General features: G+C 43.2%; 1 protein-coding gene across 2 annotated transcripts in view; it reads right to left on the bottom strand.

Moving 5' to 3' along the window:
- Positions 1–516: 516 nt before the first annotated feature.
- The window catches only part of LOC142577251 (carnitine O-acetyltransferase-like), a 68,473-nt gene continuing 50,720 nt past the window's right edge, over positions 517–18,269 (bottom strand). Inside the window, exons 12-14 of one of the 2 annotated variants that reach the window (XM_075687085.1) lie at positions 15,021–15,219; positions 13,467–13,604; positions 517–1,127 (exon numbers count right to left, since the gene is read on the bottom strand). In XM_075687085.1, coding sequence (XP_075543200.1) covers positions 912–1,127; positions 13,467–13,604; positions 15,021–15,219 — 553 coding nt within the window. In that variant the 3' untranslated portion in view covers positions 517–911. The remainder of the gene's footprint in view (positions 1,128–13,466; positions 13,605–15,020; positions 15,220–18,269) is intronic. The other variant, XM_075687086.1, reaches the window with a different exon arrangement.

Below are 18,269 nucleotides of genomic sequence, written 5' to 3'. Positions count from 1 at the left end.
CAATACTCCTGACTTTAAAGGGCCGTACCACTCAATTTTCATTATGGCCACAAATTTTGCGGTGGACGTACTTGAGGTTCGTACTGTCTAGAAAGCTAGTACCGTTCTCTTCCCTAGACACGACAAATAGTTACATTGAAAATGTTTATTACATGCAGCGATATGGTGCTCTGAGGCTATATTTTGTAACTGTACATTATTTTCTCTTCTTTATGCCCTTTGCAATCGGCTCTTAGGAAGCCCCACTGTCACCTGTGATTGGGCACTCAGTAAGACTGACAAGAAATGAAATCAATGGTTACAATGTGTGGCCTCAATACCAGAATGAAAATATTACTTTCATTGTCCTCATTGTCCTCGTCCTTCAGTGCATACTTGCACCTTTAATCTACAATGTACAACCCTACTAGTCTTGGAAGTATTCATACTTAACACCAATACAGCAGTGTCACCAGGTTCAGTGACCTCAGCAGAAATGGGAATGTAGGAATGACACCAAATAGACTACACAACAGATGAAGGCTATTTCAGCTTTTATTTGTGAAATAGTCAGTTTTGGTAAACAATAACTTATCCATATTTAGACTCTTAACTACAATGTAAAACATCATTTTTGACGAAGGCATTGACTTCACGGCATACAACACCCAAACCTTCTCTGGTCGCTGTTAAGTAGAACCCAGGTACATAGTATTTTTTGATCAACACAATGGGGGTGCAAAATTTGCTTAACGACTCTTGTGACACGCATAAACAAGCAACGTCTATTTTCGCAATTTGATCAAAGCTATAAAAAAAACATATGCACTGCATCAATAGTTTCTTAGAATGCACTTCTCAACCCCTGAAAAAACGCCAACAATTTGTTCTTCACAGCTGCACAATAGTATACTGATGCATAACAATCCTTGCTACAACTTTGATGGCTGTGCAAGCCTGAGGCAATCGTGCATCTGAGTCAAGCTTTCCTCCAGGGCATCCCTGAATTTCGCAGTGGATGTGGTGGCACAGCTATTGAAGGATGAGAGGCCAAATGTGACAGTGTGCGCTTGTGGGTTATAACAGCAGCCATAGCCATCCTTGACAAGTGGGCCGTAAAACATGACTGCATCGCACTGTGTTGCCACCTGCAAGTCCAAGGTTCATGTTAGATGGTGCTAAACACCTTGGCCACAGATAAAACATCTTTCACATATGCAGTGTTGTATCAAATGAAGGATTATTGCATCGTGTGTTTCTGCAATGACAGTCCCGTAATATTAAAATTGGGAGATTCAACATAGAGGCCATTTTTGCCGACTAAGCTTCTCAGCAGTAGTTATCAAAATTTGCAGAATTGCCAATACAACTATCTATTGAGAACCCTAATAAACTTAAAGATTGGTTAGAAACCACCAGTTTTGAGAAATATGACCTGGAAGTGCACCGTGAAATACGCTGCTCTTCCAGTTAAGTTTTTTGTACTAAATATTTCCACAGTGCGGAAACGTGAACTAGCACAGCAGTGTCACTGTGGATTTTGCAGACTTATTCCTTGAAACTGGTCCAAGGCGCAGAGTTTCTAGCAGAAGAGTATGCTATGAGTACTGGCTGGCTTCAATACTGTAATTACCGCACGCCCCCTAAAGCCATTATTTCAATGCTAATTATAAACTTAATACACAACCATATTGACATTACTAAGCAAATTCTTGTGCCCACCACTGCTGTGAAGCTTGGACATTAAAATTCTTTCAAATCCTCTAAATGTTTCTTTATATAATCTGAGACAGCTGCCAAAAAACATAGTACAGGCTACAGAAGAATAGACACATTAATTCTTATATATATATATATATATATATATATATATGTATATATATATATATATATATATATATATATATATATATATATATATATATATATATATATATATATATATAGACTCGCACATTTGTTTTACCAGAGCTTTTGTTGTCATTCAGTGGTTGCAGAGTTCCATACTAAAATTGCCAAAGCTTACCTACCAAACTGAGAATTTCAAAGTTGATAAAATCCCACGCCCGAGGAGGGGAGAGAGAGGGGCGGGAGATAGCAAGCATTTTTTAGAAACTTAATTGGCCTGAGCACATGCCTTTTGTAGGATATATACGCACTTTATTAATCATAAATTACCTTTCAACACAGCACACAAGTAGCAACAAACTTGGAACAGCAGAGACTGACAAGCAACACATAGCTTTTAGATAACAGACTTTTCGTCAACATTGCTGTTGCCATTTTCAGCTGCTTCAGGAACATGTCTGTATAAACTTGCTCAAAGTAAGTAACCCTGTTGCGTCCTTTCACCATCGGAAGAGTTCCAATGAAACGGTTGAAAATCAATGAGTAAAACCTTTTTGCAAACAGAATTTATTTTGAAAGCTTAATGCGCATTTTTAAAATTTTAGAATGAGCCAAGATTTGTAAAGTTTAAGAAATTTTCGCGAGATATAACAGGCATGCGTAAGGGAAAATCTGGTGCTGCAGTCGTTCAACCACCATTGGAATTGTTAGTACAGACTTCTCTATGATTTGGCACAGATTTGTTGGGAAAGCACATTGCACCTTCTTTTAATGTTCTTTGTAGCACAATTACATTGTGTCCTCGCCTTACAACATTTCTTTTGTGGTGTGTAACATTCACAATGGTCATCTCATGTAATTTTCACTACATAAATTATTCTCGACACTTTCAGGCGTGTGTGCCACTACGTCTACACATCTCAGCAGTAATGGGTAGCTATTGTTGACACTTTGCCATTATTATCCCAAACACAGTCTCATGGTAAAAATTAGAAGCCAAATAAAACCTTGCCACAAAGCAAATTTATTCTAATAAATTAACAAGACTGCTCAGAATAAGAAAGCTGAAGTTTAGACAAGTGCCTGTAGGACCATTATTCCCACAATGGCTGAATGATGGTGAATGCAGGCACTGATATAAGATTCCTCTCTAACGTTCTTAGTGTGAAGCTCTATGGTTGCTAGGAGTCCTGTGGCACTCGAATGCACTAGAACATTCTACTCTTGGGGCCTTGGAGTACAGTATACTTGATACAAACCCAATCACACAACCCAGAACCAATTTTTGTCATATACACTGTACAATCTTAATCGTATGAACAAATCTAACACGCAACTGAAGTTTACCTCATAAAAACATTATATGAACCAATGTGGACAAATGAAATACAAACAGTAAAGAATAATGTATAACATTTCAATACGAACTAAAATGTGTAATTTCACACATTCTATTTGACACATACTTGAATAGTAGCCATATATGATGCAGGCCCCAAACTAAGCATGCAAATGAAAATAATACGAACATAGCACAAACTCTGGAAAAAGGAAAAACAAATTGGAGGACATTTAAGCTTAAGAATGCCCCCCCTCCCCCTCAATATTATTCAAATATCCCTAACTGCTTTTCACACTTCTCGTCAACTGCAGCTTATGTAACTGTAATGTTTACCAGGAAACATTTGTGGCGAATGCTATGCGTAAAGGCAAGCTTTCTGGTATAAATGTGGCCTCTTGCATGGGCTGATCCTGGAGGTAGTGCACAGTCATGCCAAAAAAATTACATCATTTTTACGTTTCCGTTATTGTGTCATACTCTTAATACTTAAGTTTAAGATAAAAGGCATGTGCTGTTGCTGTGTTGTTGTTTCATGACATTTGTTTGTGGGCTGTCGTTCTCAAAATTCCAAGGAATAACTTAGTCAAGAATATACGACAAGGTATGAGCAACTTTAGTGACAGAATGGTGTGGTAATATAACAGACACATACTGCATGTCATAGCAAGGCGTGGCATTTACATATGCCTATATATAAATATATACAGAAATTTTGCTCACAGACAACTTTGCCGACGCCAGCGCCGACACCGGATTTTCTGCGAAACGGGGCCCTTAAAGAGGGCATGACACAGTCACCCAACATTTTGCGGTTTTCCGCGATAAATTGTAGTAGAGGGTCTATTATGGCTATACACATGTAAAAACTGGGCAGTAAAAGCACATTTCTGTCCAAAATATGAGCCAGAAAGGCGGTGGTCCTGGGTTCAAGTCCTGGTCCAGGACAAATTTTTCTTCAACTGCAGGGCTTTTCTTTCGAGAAACCCGCATGGGTTTCCTTTGTAGCAATTGCTACGATTCGGTGGATGTCTCATTTCCCTTTATTAGCTATTAATGAACCATGCATTGGGTCCCATGTTAGACTCCAAGGCTTTAGAGAATCCATTATAAATTTCAAAACAAGCAGCACTAAACACTCAACAAGGAATGGTGATCACAAGTCCTTTCTGTTCAGTGTTTCTGTTCATTATGCTTCTTCTGGCAGATAGAGATATATTAAGCCAGATCACGCTTCAGCATCCTCAAATTCATGAAAGCACAGTACCTTATACAACAGCTAATGAAAATGGCTCCCATCCATAATAATTGGAAAATAAATGCATTTCTTCGGAATACCACTGTGACGCATAAACATAGATGCCCTAGGAGAGGGCTTATAAGGAAGAATTCAATGTGCTAAATTTCTACAATAATAAAGAGCAGCTATAGATGCTGTTCAATCAGTGCTATACTAACCCAGCTTATTTGTACTACTGATGATGATGTATGGGGTTTTATGGCGCAAGGGCCAGGAATGGCCAAAGAGCGCCATGTCTGTGGTAGTGGGTGTGCAGTGTAACTATGATTACTATGAAATTGGTGTGACGTGGCTGTAAAGGGGCCTTAAAATATACGCTCTACAGTGCGTAAAATCTGTGTAATAAAATTATGGCGATGACATATGACCTGTACTATGAACATTTCGATGCATTTAAAAAGAATGATACAATAGGTAAAATATATCAGATTATAATAAATGTAAGAGCACTACTGCCTCCTTAGAGCCCTTGAAACACAAGGGTCTGGAGGCATGTGCTATACCGTACAACTATCCCAGCGGCATCCTCTAAAGAGAGGAAGCGCTAGGAATGCATGGGCCTAATAACATGTAGGACCACATCTCTCAGAAAACCTAGGACTGTGTCTGTGTTAAAAAGCGGTTCTGAGCCGAGGAACATTACTGGATGAAGAGGGATGTGCTGTCTGTAAGCTAAGGAAAAATGTTTCATTCTTTCAGATTCGGCTTCCCGACACTCCAGAAGGACGTGGAGCACGGTCAGCCTCTCCCCGCATCTACCACAGGTTGGAGGCTCACTTCCGGTTAGTAGAAAATTATGGGTGCCAAACGTGTGTCCTATTCTGAGCCGACAGAATAGGACATCTGTTCGGTGCGATTTTGTAGTAGAGGGCCAGAATGCTAACTGTGGTTTTATCAGGTGGAGCTTATTATTCGTTTCCGCGTCCCACATGCGTTGCCAGTGGTCCCGCAATCTCCTTCTCAAGAAAGGCCTCAGATCTGTGACAGGCACCGCAGCGGTAGGGTTAACAGTTTGCGATGCGATTGACGTGGCCATCTCGTCCGCCAGAACGTTACCCTCAATGCTCCTGTGGCCAGGCACCCAGCATATAATGATACGCTGGTTAGATATGTACGCTTTACACAAGACGGTGTAGAGTTCACTAAGTACAGGATTTTTGTGTGTATAGACTGACATCAAGGCCTTCACGACGCTGAGAGAGTCTGTATAGATCGCTGCTTTTGGAAGTTTTGATCTTCTTATATGCTTCACAGCAGAGAGTAATGCGTAGGCCTCGGCCGTAAAGATGCTTGTTTCCGGATGCAGTACATCGGATTCCGAGAAGGATGGGCCGACGGCTGCATAGGATAACCCGGCATTTGACTTCGAAGCGTCTGTGTAGAACTCTGCGCAGGAGTGCTTGTGCTTGAGTTCTAGGAAATGCATTCGGATTTCGGCCTCAGGAGCGTGCTTTGTAACTTTTATAAAGGATATGTCACATTGTATCACCTGCCACTCCCAAGGAGGCAAGAGCTTGGTTAGGTGCATTAAGCGATGCTCGAGGAGCGGGACATGCATTTCATCGCTAAGCTGCTTCACACGCAGCGAGAAAGGCTGTCTTATGGAGGGGCGATTGCTGAAAAGTGTAGCGCACGTCATATCGGTAACGTTATGAAAACATGGATGTTCAGGATTGGAGCGTACTTTAAGGAAATATGTAAAGCTAATGTATGATCTCTGTAAGTGGAGAGACCATTCATTCGATTCAGCATATAAACTTTCAATCGGGCTTGTTCTGAAAGCGCCCGTGGCTAAGCGGATAGCTAGATGGTGAACAGGGTCTAGCATCTTTAGTGCGCTCGGGGCGGCAGAGTTATATACCACGGCACCATAATCTAATCGTGACCGGATGAGGCTCTTATAGAGATTCATTAGGCACTTTCTGTCACTACCCCACGTACTCTGGGATAGAAGTTTCATTAGGTTCATTGTTTTCAGACACTTTTCTTTAAGATGTTTAATGTGTGGGACGAAAGTAAGTTTATTGTCGAGTATAACACCTAGAAATTTGTGCTCTTTGTTTACAGGTATCTGATGTCCACACATTTCCAAGCAAGGATCCGGAACCAGGCCTCTCTTCCTTGTAAACAGCACGCAAGAACTCTTTTGAGGATTGATTTTAAAACCATTTTTCTCTGCCCACCCTGACACCTTGTTCAATCCATGCTGTACCTGTCTCTCGCATACTGCGAGGTTACAGGATTTGAAGCCTATTTGAATGTCGTCCACATAGACGGAATACAAAATGGCCGGTGGTAAGGAAGCACGAAGCGTTGTCATCTTAACAATAAAAAGTGTGCAGCTGAGCACGCCTCCCTGGGGTACACCAGTTTCTTGTGTAAAAGGACGTGACAGCACATTGCCGACTTTCACCCGGAAGGTACGATCGGACAAGTAGCTTTTTATTACGTTGAGCATATTACCATGAATGCCCATTTCCGATAAATCTCGCAAGATGCCGTATCGCCACGTTGTGTCATACGCCTTTTCCATATCGAGAAATATCGAGAGGAAGAACTGTTTATGTATAAATGCGTCCCGGATATTTCCTTCAATGCGTACAAGATGGTCGGTTGTGGAGCGCCCTTCTCGGAAGCCACACTGATAGGGATCAAGCATTTTGTTCTGTTCAAGGAAATGGATCAGTCGTCGATTTATCATTTTTTCAAATACCTTACACATGCAACTTGTGAGGGCTATCGGGCGGTAGCTTGCCACTGAGGAAGGATCTTTGCCTTGTTTTAAAACAGGGACCACAATGGCTTCTTTCCATGTGGTCGGAAGGTACCCTGCGTCCCAGATAGTGTTGAAAAGTGTAAGTAGTGTTTCTTGTGTGTCATTGTGTAAGTTTTTCAGCATTTCGTACATGATTCTATCAGATCCTGGTGCGGAGCTCTTGCATGCGCTCAAGGCAGCTCTCAACTCGGCAATGCTGAAAGGACGGTTGTAAGGCTCATTCTGTTGATATTTTCTCATGAGTGGCTTACATTCTTCTATTTGTTTATATTTCAGAAAGGATTGCGAGTAATGGTTGGCACTTGACACGCTTTCAAAGTGCTCCCCAAGTGAGTCCGCCTGGTCTTGTAGGGTATCGCCTTGTGTGTTTACCAAAGGGAGTGAATATGCTGGTCGCCCTCTTATACTATTGACCCTGTTCCAAGCTTTGGCCTCATCAGTAAACGAATTGATACGCGATAGAAACTTCTGCCAACTCTCTCGCCTGGCCTGTCGGCGGGTTCGCCTACCTTGGGATTTTACTTTTTTAAAATTGATGAGATTCTCCGCAGTGGGGGAGGCGCGTAGCAACCCCCACGCTTTGTTTTGTTTCTTTCGAGCGATCCTACAATCGTCGTTCCACCACGGGACACGCCGTTTACATACCAAGCCATTTACTTGTGATATGCACTTATATGCGGCATCTATTATGAAGGCTGTAAGGAACTCGACTGCAGCATCAATTCCTAAAGAAGACAGGTCAGCCCATGAGATACTAGTAAGAGGTCGAAATTTCTCCCAATCAGCTGTCTCAATCTTCCACCTAGGAGCGTGTTGTGGATATTCGTTTTCTTTAGCTGATCTTAGCAGTATAGGGAAGTGGTCGCTGCCGTAAGGGTTGTCGGTAACTTCGCATTCAAGTTCAGGCAGTACAGACGGGGAGACTATGCTAAGATCTATGGAAGAGTAGGTTCTGTTTGCAAGAGAGTAATATGTGTGTTGCTTCTTATTCAACAGACACGCACCAGAAGAAAAAAGGAACTGTTCGACAAGACGTCCTCGCGCATCTCTACGAGGGTCGCCCCACAGGGAGTTATGTGCATTGAAGTCGCCAAGAACAACATAGGGTTCTGGCAATTCATCTATAAAGGTCTGAAATTCATGTTTGCTTAGTTTATAATGTGGGGGAATATAGAGCGAGCAAATAGTGATCAGTTTGTTTAGCAGAATAACTCGAACCGCCACTGCCTCAAGGGCCGTTCGTAGCTGTACACGTTGACAGGCTATGCTTTTTCGAATTATAATTGCAACACCGCCCGATGATGCGACAGCATCATCGCGATCTTTGCGATAAGTAACGTGCTGTCGAAGAAAATTTGTGTGTTTTGGTTTTAAGTGTGTTTCCTGTAAACACAGCACTTTTGGATTGTGTTTGTGGATGAGTTCTTGTACATCATCAAGGTTTCTAAGGAGACCTCTGACGTTCCATTGTATGATTTGTGTATCCATATTTAATGTAAATTAGTGCTGTGTGTACGGAAACGGAAGTGATGCATTAGATTACAGAGCTCTTTCGAGGCCCTGTAACCGGGGTTTTGCCTTTTTTGAAGCGTTCGAGGGAGCCTCGCCGCTCCTTAGGCGCTTGGTGCGCCGTGGGGATAGGTGTTGTGTCCATTGCCTCTTGTGAGGCGCCGGACACGCGCTCTTGCGAGCGAGAAGTTTTTCGGGAGAGTCTCACCTCGGAAGGCAAAACCCCTGCGCCCACCAGCCCGGAGGTCGATGGGGCTCCCTGTGGAATTAGGCTGCGCCGGCTGTTGCCAGCGCTGGGAGGGGCCGGGGAGGTCGAGGCAGCCTCGGCTGCGCCTACCTTCGGGGCAACTATCGGTACTGCGGGATCGCTGCGTGTAGCGCAGGTTGCCGCAGATAACTCTTGTGGGGCCGGCAACCCAAGGGTAGCCTGGCCGGTTTGCTGGTTGGATGGAGTAGGCTTACCTACTTCCACCCTGGGGGCAGGAGCCAAAGGTGTCTGCTCGCTGCACGCGGGCATGGCACTTTGGATTGGACGCTGCGACGCCGCCCCCCGACGCGCCGCATCAGCATAAGGTGTGTTGTGGAAAGGAGAGCACCTTTTACGGGCTTCCTTAAACGAAATATTTTCCTTGACTTTAAGGGTGATTATATCTTTTTCTTTCTTCCAGTTTGGACAGGAGCGTGAGTAAGCGGGATGGTCACCAGTGCAGTTCACACAGTGAGGTGTGCCACTGCAGTTGTCGGAGGGGTGGCCCTGAACTCCACACTTTGCACAAGTTATTTGACCACGGCAGCTCTGCGAGCCATGGCCGAACCTCTGACATTAGAAACACCGTCTAGGGTTGGGGATGAATGGTCGAACATTTAACCTGATGTATCCTGTTTCGATTGTTTCTGGCAGTACGCTGGATGAAAATGTTAGGATAAGATGTTTAGTGGGGATTTCCTTGTTGTCTCGTCTAATTTTAATGCGTTTTACGTCAGTAACATTTTGTTCTTTCCACCCTTCCAGGAGTTCAGTTTCTGTCAAGTCTAGGAGGTCTGCCTCTGACACGACTCCCCGTGAGCTGTTCATTGTTCGATGTTGTGAAATAGAGATTGGTATGTTACCAAATGTCACTAGACTGCCAAGCTTCTCGTACTGATGTTTCTGAGGGATCTCAAGAAGAAGGTCTCCGCTAGCCATTTTCGTTACCTTATAACCTGACCCTAAGGCTTCGGTCAAAGATTTTGCTACTGTGAATGGAGAAATAAATCTAGCTTGTTTTTCAGGATTCTCACTGTGTACTACGTGGTATCTTGGGTAGGTCTCTTTCGTGCGGTTGAAACAAGTGCTTAAGTCTTCGGTGCGTCCCCTCTTCTGAGGGTGACGATCAACTAGGCGGGGAAATGCGGGTGTTCCCATAGTAGTTTTGTATGTTTTCAGCAGCAATGGCGGCCACCCACCATGGAGCCCAACTTGGGGACGCTGCAGGACTTAAACGGGTAAGGCTGCAGGCGCCAACCGTACACTGCCACTATAACCTAATATATTATACCCAAGGGAGGGCACATACACAAGGTTAACCCTTGCCGCCGTGGAGAAAGGAAGTAAATGGAAGAGAGAAGAAGACAGGAAAGATCAAAAAGGGAGAGATAAAGACGAAGGTTTGAGGAGAGAGAGACAGGAAAAGGCGACTACCGATTTCCCCCGGGTGGGTCAGCCCGAGAGTGCCGTCTATGTGAAGCCGAGGCCAAAGAGGTGTGTTGCCTCCGCCGGGGGGCCTTAAAGGTCCAAACACCCGGCATCAGCTCAACCCCCAGGATCCCCTTTTCCCCAGACACGGCTAAGCCGCGCACGGCTACACGCGGGAGGGTCCAACCCTCGTGTGCTCGGGTACGTGGTGTCGCAACACACCAAACGCCTGCTGACGCAGACGCCCCTGCGGGGTTGTACTACTGCGATACATATTGGTGATCAACCATGTTGCCAAACATTATCAGCTAGCTGCTGCTTTGCTATACTGCATGCTTACGATAGCATCACTTAAGAAGCGACACAATTGTTTGCATTTCCATATGAACTTAGTGTCTATCAATTCAATCAATTCATAAAATTGCCAACTTTGCACTACAAACATTGGCATCTTTAGTTGTGTTAAACCTATTGAACTGACTAAAGTGCTATCTGCATAACTGTACATGAGATTTGGAGTGGCTGTTTCAGTCAGCAACCACTGAAAAGCACTGTCTAAACTTCCACACCCAGCTTTTGTACTGTACTTATGGGCTGTCTGATGTTACCAGATACCGCTGTTGGTATCTCCCGAGGTTCTGCATTTGTCGCCATTTATTCATTGAAATGATTTAACGCTACATCTACGATCTTGGCATCCATGACAGGGACAATAACAGGAACAGCTGCGTCTGCGAACACGAACAAGCTGAAGTCATCTTCAGAGCACTCTCCGATCATTTCATGTGCACTTCTGCATAGGTTGTAGCACACCAGCGGATCATCTTCTGGTTACTCCTAAAGTATGCGTGCTCGGGAAAACCCTGCATGCGCAAAGCAGTTGGCAATCATTGTCAGCAACAGTTCTTTCCCTGAATGAGAGAGCAAATGAATAGCACGGAGATCTATGCTGTACCTCTTGTTAACATTGTAGGCAACAAGCATCCTTTGCAGAAAGCTTTTGGGCAAAGCTTATGTTTAGCTTCAATTACACCTTGATCTATCTGGCTGGAGAATTGACGTAGTGTTGGCAGGAAAAAATTTAAATGTTATTTTCAATATTTTCGTGGCATGGACAGTTATCAATAACAAGAACACATTTTGCTGTTCATACTCAAACCTTTGATTGAAGAGGCACATATAATCTTTAAAGAGAGTTGCCGTCATTCAAGCTTGTGTGTTACTGCTGCAGATGCAGTCTTTCAGCATTGTTGCATTCCGAAAGCACCACAGCTTCTCCACTTTTCCTAATATCAGCAACAGCAGCCTGTCTTCACTGGTAGTATATGAGCTGAATAACACTGTGACGTGCTTTTCACTTTGTTTTTCTCCAGCTGAGGAACCATCCGCTGTCATGTAGGTGCGGTTTGGCAAAGCTTGTAATAAAATTCTGCTTCACCAAGGTTGCCAAATGCCTGTGTCTGCATACTTATCAACCAAGATGCTCAGATGACACTCTTGCGATGACACTCTTGCCAAGAGTCCACAGTGTCACAGTCAACAGCTCTGCTTTTGCCAAAAATCAACTTGGAAGACACGCCATGTTGCTTTTTAAATCTCTCAACCAACCGTTGCTACACTTGAACTCTGGCTTGCTCGTCTGCAAGGCCAGCACCGCTGCCTGCTTTTGCAGTCAGTGCTTGCTTGCTTACAGGCAAGTTGTTGCTTCTAGCATTCTTCAACCACTCGACAAGGGCAGCTTTGACTTCAGGGTGCTTTTAATCACGGATGCATTTCCTCTTCATTGAGAAGCTCTTCTCAAACTGGTCCAGCACAGCTTGCTTGTTTTTAATTATGGTAGACAACGTTCATAGTAGAACGACCAAACTATTTGTAATTTCCTACTTCCTCTAGTTGCCATTTTCCACTGCGTGAATCAAGCGGGCCTCCTGCTCAACCTTGCACGACCCTTATGTGACGATCTCGGTGAAGCCATAACATGCACGGGAAACCATAGAATACCCAACTGAACCACCCGCAGATTTCCCGACAGATAGGCCACACAATATGAAAAACAGTGCACCCACGCTGCGTGCCAGACATTTGCCAAAGCTGCCGAAGCTGAACAGGCCTAAAGTTTCTATATCTCAATATGCACACTGGAGCAATGACTACCGTGGCACATGCGCACAGCATGATAATGAAAGCAAGACACTCGCCAAAGCTGCAAAAACTGCCAAAACTGAACACGCCTAAAGTCTCGATATTATCCGCCATGCACCCACAGTGGCGCAGCAACTACACTCTGTCTGCATTGTTTGTGAGGAAGGGAACATGCACAGGTCCAGGCTATCGCTCAAAAGCCTCAAACGTCCTAACTTTTGTTGGTTCACTCATGGTACTTGGCAAAAGCCCACTGCCTGTAGTCTTCAAGTATTCTAGCCTAAAATGCATGCATTTGGGTCGAGACCATGTGGCACTTTGATTAAAGTGATAATTCGAATAAAGTGACTTCGTTGTGATGATGGATTCACTGTACTTGTTAGTTTCACTCTCCTGAACAAAAAAGATGCGCACTGATAAATTTAGAAAAGCGTAGTTCTTTCACAGGCAAGACCAAGTTCAACTACCAACACGGTGGTACTTACACATGCAGCCCCATGTGATGAAGCAAGACATTGGCATGGATAACAAAAGTGGCCCATAGGTCTTTCTTGTGCATTAAGAAAAATAAACTGCTTTAAATGTAACACACAACATGTTTTGCTTGAACAGCTTCTCATTTATTTATTTCCTTTGCAAGAAAGATCATGGAACTTTTTTGCCAATTTTTTCTCTCCCGCTCCCACCACCCTTTTCTTTAGATCTCTTCCTATCACATGAGCACGTTTGAGAGCCTCTACTTATTTAAGTCAAACATAGGCATTAGATTCTGGGCCCATTACGTTGCACACTTTGTCAAAATAGTAACATGCAGCAGAATGGTTTAAGGCACGAAATTTCTTAGGTGAAATTCTGGCACTTAACTGGAGCATTTAATAAATTTAATAAAACAACTTACCTGACTGGATGAAATTTTGAACTCGGTGCTCATGTTGTACGCTGGATCTGTGTATATTTCAGGCACAGGAATTTCATTTTCAATGGCAATAAGTTTCAAACCAAGCAACAACCGGTCCACACCATGTCCATTAATAGCCTTGATGAGAATATATGAGAAAAATGCTAAATTTCAAGCCAGAACTTGAAAAAAATTCATGATCCTTAGTAATGTTGTAAGCATAGAAACAAACAGGATAACTCATTACCATACAGCACCTTTTCCTAAATTCAGAATTCTTAGTATAGCTAATAAATGTATGTGAAACATTGTTTCTGGTTCTTTCTCATCACTCACTGCACATTCTAGCAGCTTAATATATTGAAGTCCCAAAGAAACAGCTTTGCTATGAGGGATGCTGCAGGCATGAATGCAGAGATACAGGAAATAATGTGCAGAACTAAAAAACAAAAACAGACTAAAAGACAGGACATGCAGTAATTAAAAATTTATTCTAAATTTCATGACTGAATATATAAATGCTCTACACGAAATGGTGCATGAATCGAGACTTCTATATGTCTCCTTTTTATTTCTCTCGTACACCACACATACAATAAAAGAAAAAAGCTATAAAAATTCCTTCATCTGCACTACAACAGTAGGCAAACTTGAGCAAGTTGGTGGAAGTTCATATTTGACAAATAGCAGCGCCAACTAGGCAAGGACGAAGAAGAGATCACAACATATGCGTTGTGTTGTGAGCCTCTTTTTTCTTGCTTGCTTGTCTAGTTGGCGCTGCTGCTTGTCAAATATATCATCTGCCCTACATTATGCCAGCAAATTTTTCTTTGTAAGGTACAAAAAAAATCACGGTTGCTAAGGCAATTAATGGCTATCTTTTAAATAAAAAAATGCCTGTGAAAGTTATGGTTGCATATCATTGTGATTCTTTGTTAGTGTTAACTTCCCAAAAGTGTGGCTCACAGTACAGGCAGTGCAGCGGTATATGTGTGCCTTCCTATATTCCCAACGAACAAATCATGCTCCAGCGTGCACTTATGTTATGCACAGGCCAGCTTGGTTCATGCATTTATTTCCATAAGTCAGAAGAACTTCCTAGACAACTTCCATGACACATGTGACATAGTACTTTGTAAGCTTCTTCTAACAGTAACATTTTCTGCATTGGCTGCTCAAAATTTGAGGACAGAGTGCACAAGTATCACAAATGCCAAAAGCACCACTGGCACTGTATCTTTCCATCACTTTTCATTGCATAAGCTGAAAAAAAGAATCATGATGAGATAGAGGATGCCAATGCTGCTTTTAGCACCTGTAAATCTTGAATGCCTCTGTCCTCGGATTACTGGTAGCCAACACAAGGAAAAGTACTACAAGAATTCTAAAGAACTTGCACATACTTATAAGCAACTCTGAGCCTTCCGATTACATGATCACTCCCGCACCAAACGGTGCACACAGGAGGAAGTTGAAGTGATCAACATACAATAAAGTATGTCTTGCTGTGCAAAAAAAAGTCTGATCAGTTCATTAAGACGTGCACATTCTTACCAAATTTGTATAGTCCTTGTGATTCTGAACAGCTTTCCGTAGACTCTCTACCTTTTCTGAAAGTTTCGTCTGACTACTTTCAAAAGCCTTGCAAAAAGCCAAGCTTTCACTTGAAGTTGAGCGGATGGTCTCGGTACGCCCGTGAATAAACTTCCGTGTGGAAGCACTCTCGTATGTTGCACCGGGTGCCTTGTAAATCCTGTTAAGAAGCACATAAAGCAAGTAAAAAAATTAAATTCCATAGGCATTATATAGCAGGCTCACAACGAGCAATTTCTGGTTATGATTTCTGTTAGTTCCACAAATATCGATATTCTAGTTAGCCTGCTACGTCTTTCACACGTTACAAATGTGCCCGTTTTGGATGGTCATTTTCATACTTTACTAAGCCTATCAGTTTTTAGGCTGCTCCCTTTGCTAGGACAAAACTGAACACATACCAATGAGTAGTCTTAAAAGGCCTAACTACATAAAGGGACCATCAACAAATATTTTATATGGCCTCTCGTATTTTTTTGTTCGTTTGCTCTTTTTCCTTCCTTGCAGCGCAAAGAAAAACTTCTAAAAAGTATTCAGACCCACATGGATTACTTATGAAGGCATAGAAAACATTTTTGAAAATAATAATTTTTTTATCTGTGAACTCTCACGGCTTCACAGACAATGTTCTGTGGGAATGAAAGGAAAGCTACTGGAGAGGAGCTTCTGCACATGTGTTACTGCACCAAGTATTCCGGCACCGTTTGACAGCACTTTTGGGTTCATTTAACCATGGGCACAGCCGGGCCGAAGGGAGTTGGACCTCCCCCTACCCCCACTCCAACCCCCCCCCCCCCCCCCAAAAAAAAAAAAAAATTTTCTGGTGAAACCCCAAACGGAACAGAAAGCTTCATTAGGCGAGCTCAGAAACAGCGACATTGCTGAAAAGGAAAGGTTGGACGTGAAAGCAAGTCAAAGGCTAGTGCTTTGGCTAGTGGCGGTCCGAAGGGGGGGATGAAGGAGGGGGGGGTGTCATGGGGGCGATATCCTTTCTCCTATGCACATGTACAAAACACCTTCACCATTGAGCCAGGAATGAATAAGCGAAAGGTATTGCTTACTACGAGTCTGCGTCAGCTCGCCTCTCATTGTGGAAAAAGCGACTACATTTGTGCTTGTTGAAAGAAAGAAAGAATTCTGCTGGCTTCACTGGCAATGGCCGAAACCTGAACATTGGCCAGAAAGCGGAGTGGTGCAATGAAGAGGGAACAGAATTGGAGAATGCACAGAATAGGCAGCAAAAAAGTATAGACAGCCTATTTACAATAATTACAGTACATACAATAGTTAATATTAGAGCAATTTACTCTGACATTTTGCCCACCATGCAGGGGACACACCGGCTAGTGGGCATGAATAGAGCGAGCAGACAATTTAAATAGCCCATTTAAAGAGGTGAAAGCCAACGGGCTATTGTATCTAGTAAGATACCTGAAATTTTCGGGGCCTTAGCTTCGTTCACGGCCAGTTTCCAGGCATTTTCCAAGCGAACACCCATGTCCATTCACCTATTCACCCATGCCACTACTCCCCCCAGGCATGTATGCCTATGACAGGCACATAGCGATAACGGGAGTGGAGAGAGAGAAAAGTTTTATTGAGGGGAAAATTGACATGCATGAAAAAAGCTGCCTGAAGCAACCACACATTTTTCTTTATTGAAAGAATGTTGACTTCATGGTTCTCTGGAGAATTACCAGCCCTTGCTTTGTGCCTGTCACCAGTTGTGCACACAAAATGCACCACTGATTAGATGTTCTGTGGTTAGGAGATGTGTAGCACGACCTTGCTGCTTGCAGAAATATGTTACTTGCAAGCATATATGAGGTGTGGATAAAGAGGCGACGAAAAAATTTTTAAGCAGTAGGACCCCCTTTCCACTGAATCCAATCTTTAGGACCGCTATGTTTAGGACTACACTCCTTGCGCCAAATGGGTGCAAGGAGTGCACCAGTTTTGGAGAGGAGAGTGTGTCTGTAGCAGGCAGAACATTACGGCCTCACCCAAGGTGCGTCTCTGCCTCATTCTGGATCATGTTAACCCTAACTGTTGAAGGGGATTAGTGCTAAAAGGTACACACACAAAAAGATGGGATGAGCACATGCTTAAAACTTGGGGCATTGTTGCTCCCCACCATGTCTTCATGCCATGAAGAGCTTCTCATTTCTGGTACTTGACCAAATTGTTGACCATGCTGCACGGATGATAAGCATTCCGAAAGTACTGCAACTTCCTTGCCTAGGAAACACATAATAACCACTACACTTCCTTTGTCTTTCTTCCTTTTTCTATCCCTTGTCTCTGACTTTCATTATATAAAGAAATGTGAGGTGAGCTTCATGCTGGGCTTGTTTGTACATGTTCTTAAGAACGAATACTGTTCAAAAAACAGCACAAGAAAGAAAGACCTACAGGACGATGATTTACCCACGGCAATTAATATAGTGCCGTGCGCAAATCATCATCCTGTAGGTGTTTCTTTCTTGTCCCGTTTCTCACGTATGGCAAAATATATCAAGGACAGGGATACAGGGACAGAGAAGCCAAGAAACAGCCACAACAAACAGGTGGGAAGGGAGGTAGGTGAATGTCTGTGGCGTCCACACAGCGGCACCACCTTCAAAAGGTAAACAGAAATATAGAAATACTAGGAACCACCATGCTGTTCAACAACCTGGTGAATGTTATGAGTGCGACAGTGATTGACAAAAAAAGAGTTTTAAAGAGGGTAGTGGGATCATAGATAGGAGGAGGAGGGGACATGCATAAAAGGCGTCAAGAATGAATGTGGCGAAAAATTATGGACAAAGGAAGAGCGTCTTGTCACAGCCCGATCCCTCGACACCAGATGGCCGTGGCCAGTCACCTAGCTGTGATTCACCTACCCTGTCATAACATGCACTGCTTGCTGCTGGAAGTCCCATCCTTACAAAACATCTCTGCAGACTTCAGAACCGCTAGGTTTCAGGAGACACGACACATCCAAATCTCTCAGAACTGCTAGCCGTCGTCTTACTGCTAACTACAGATGCCGAAATTTTGACGAATGCATCTAATACAGAAAGCAGCCCTGCTTTGGACTGTCTGCCTCATCGATTGCCGAGTGTGATCAAATTATGACATACGTCGCATGATGAGGACTACAATACCATGATCGAAAATTCCCTCCAAACATCTCTTCAAACAAGTCGGACAGCAGGTCACTGGTCA

The sequence above is a fragment of the Dermacentor variabilis genome, chromosome 1, assembly GCF_050947875.1.
Source record: "Dermacentor variabilis isolate Ectoservices chromosome 1, ASM5094787v1, whole genome shotgun sequence".
Lineage (NCBI taxonomy): Eukaryota > Metazoa > Arthropoda > Arachnida > Ixodida > Ixodidae > Dermacentor > Dermacentor variabilis.
Note: the sequence above shows the minus strand (reverse complement) of the source record. Positions and strands in the feature narration are given on the sequence as shown.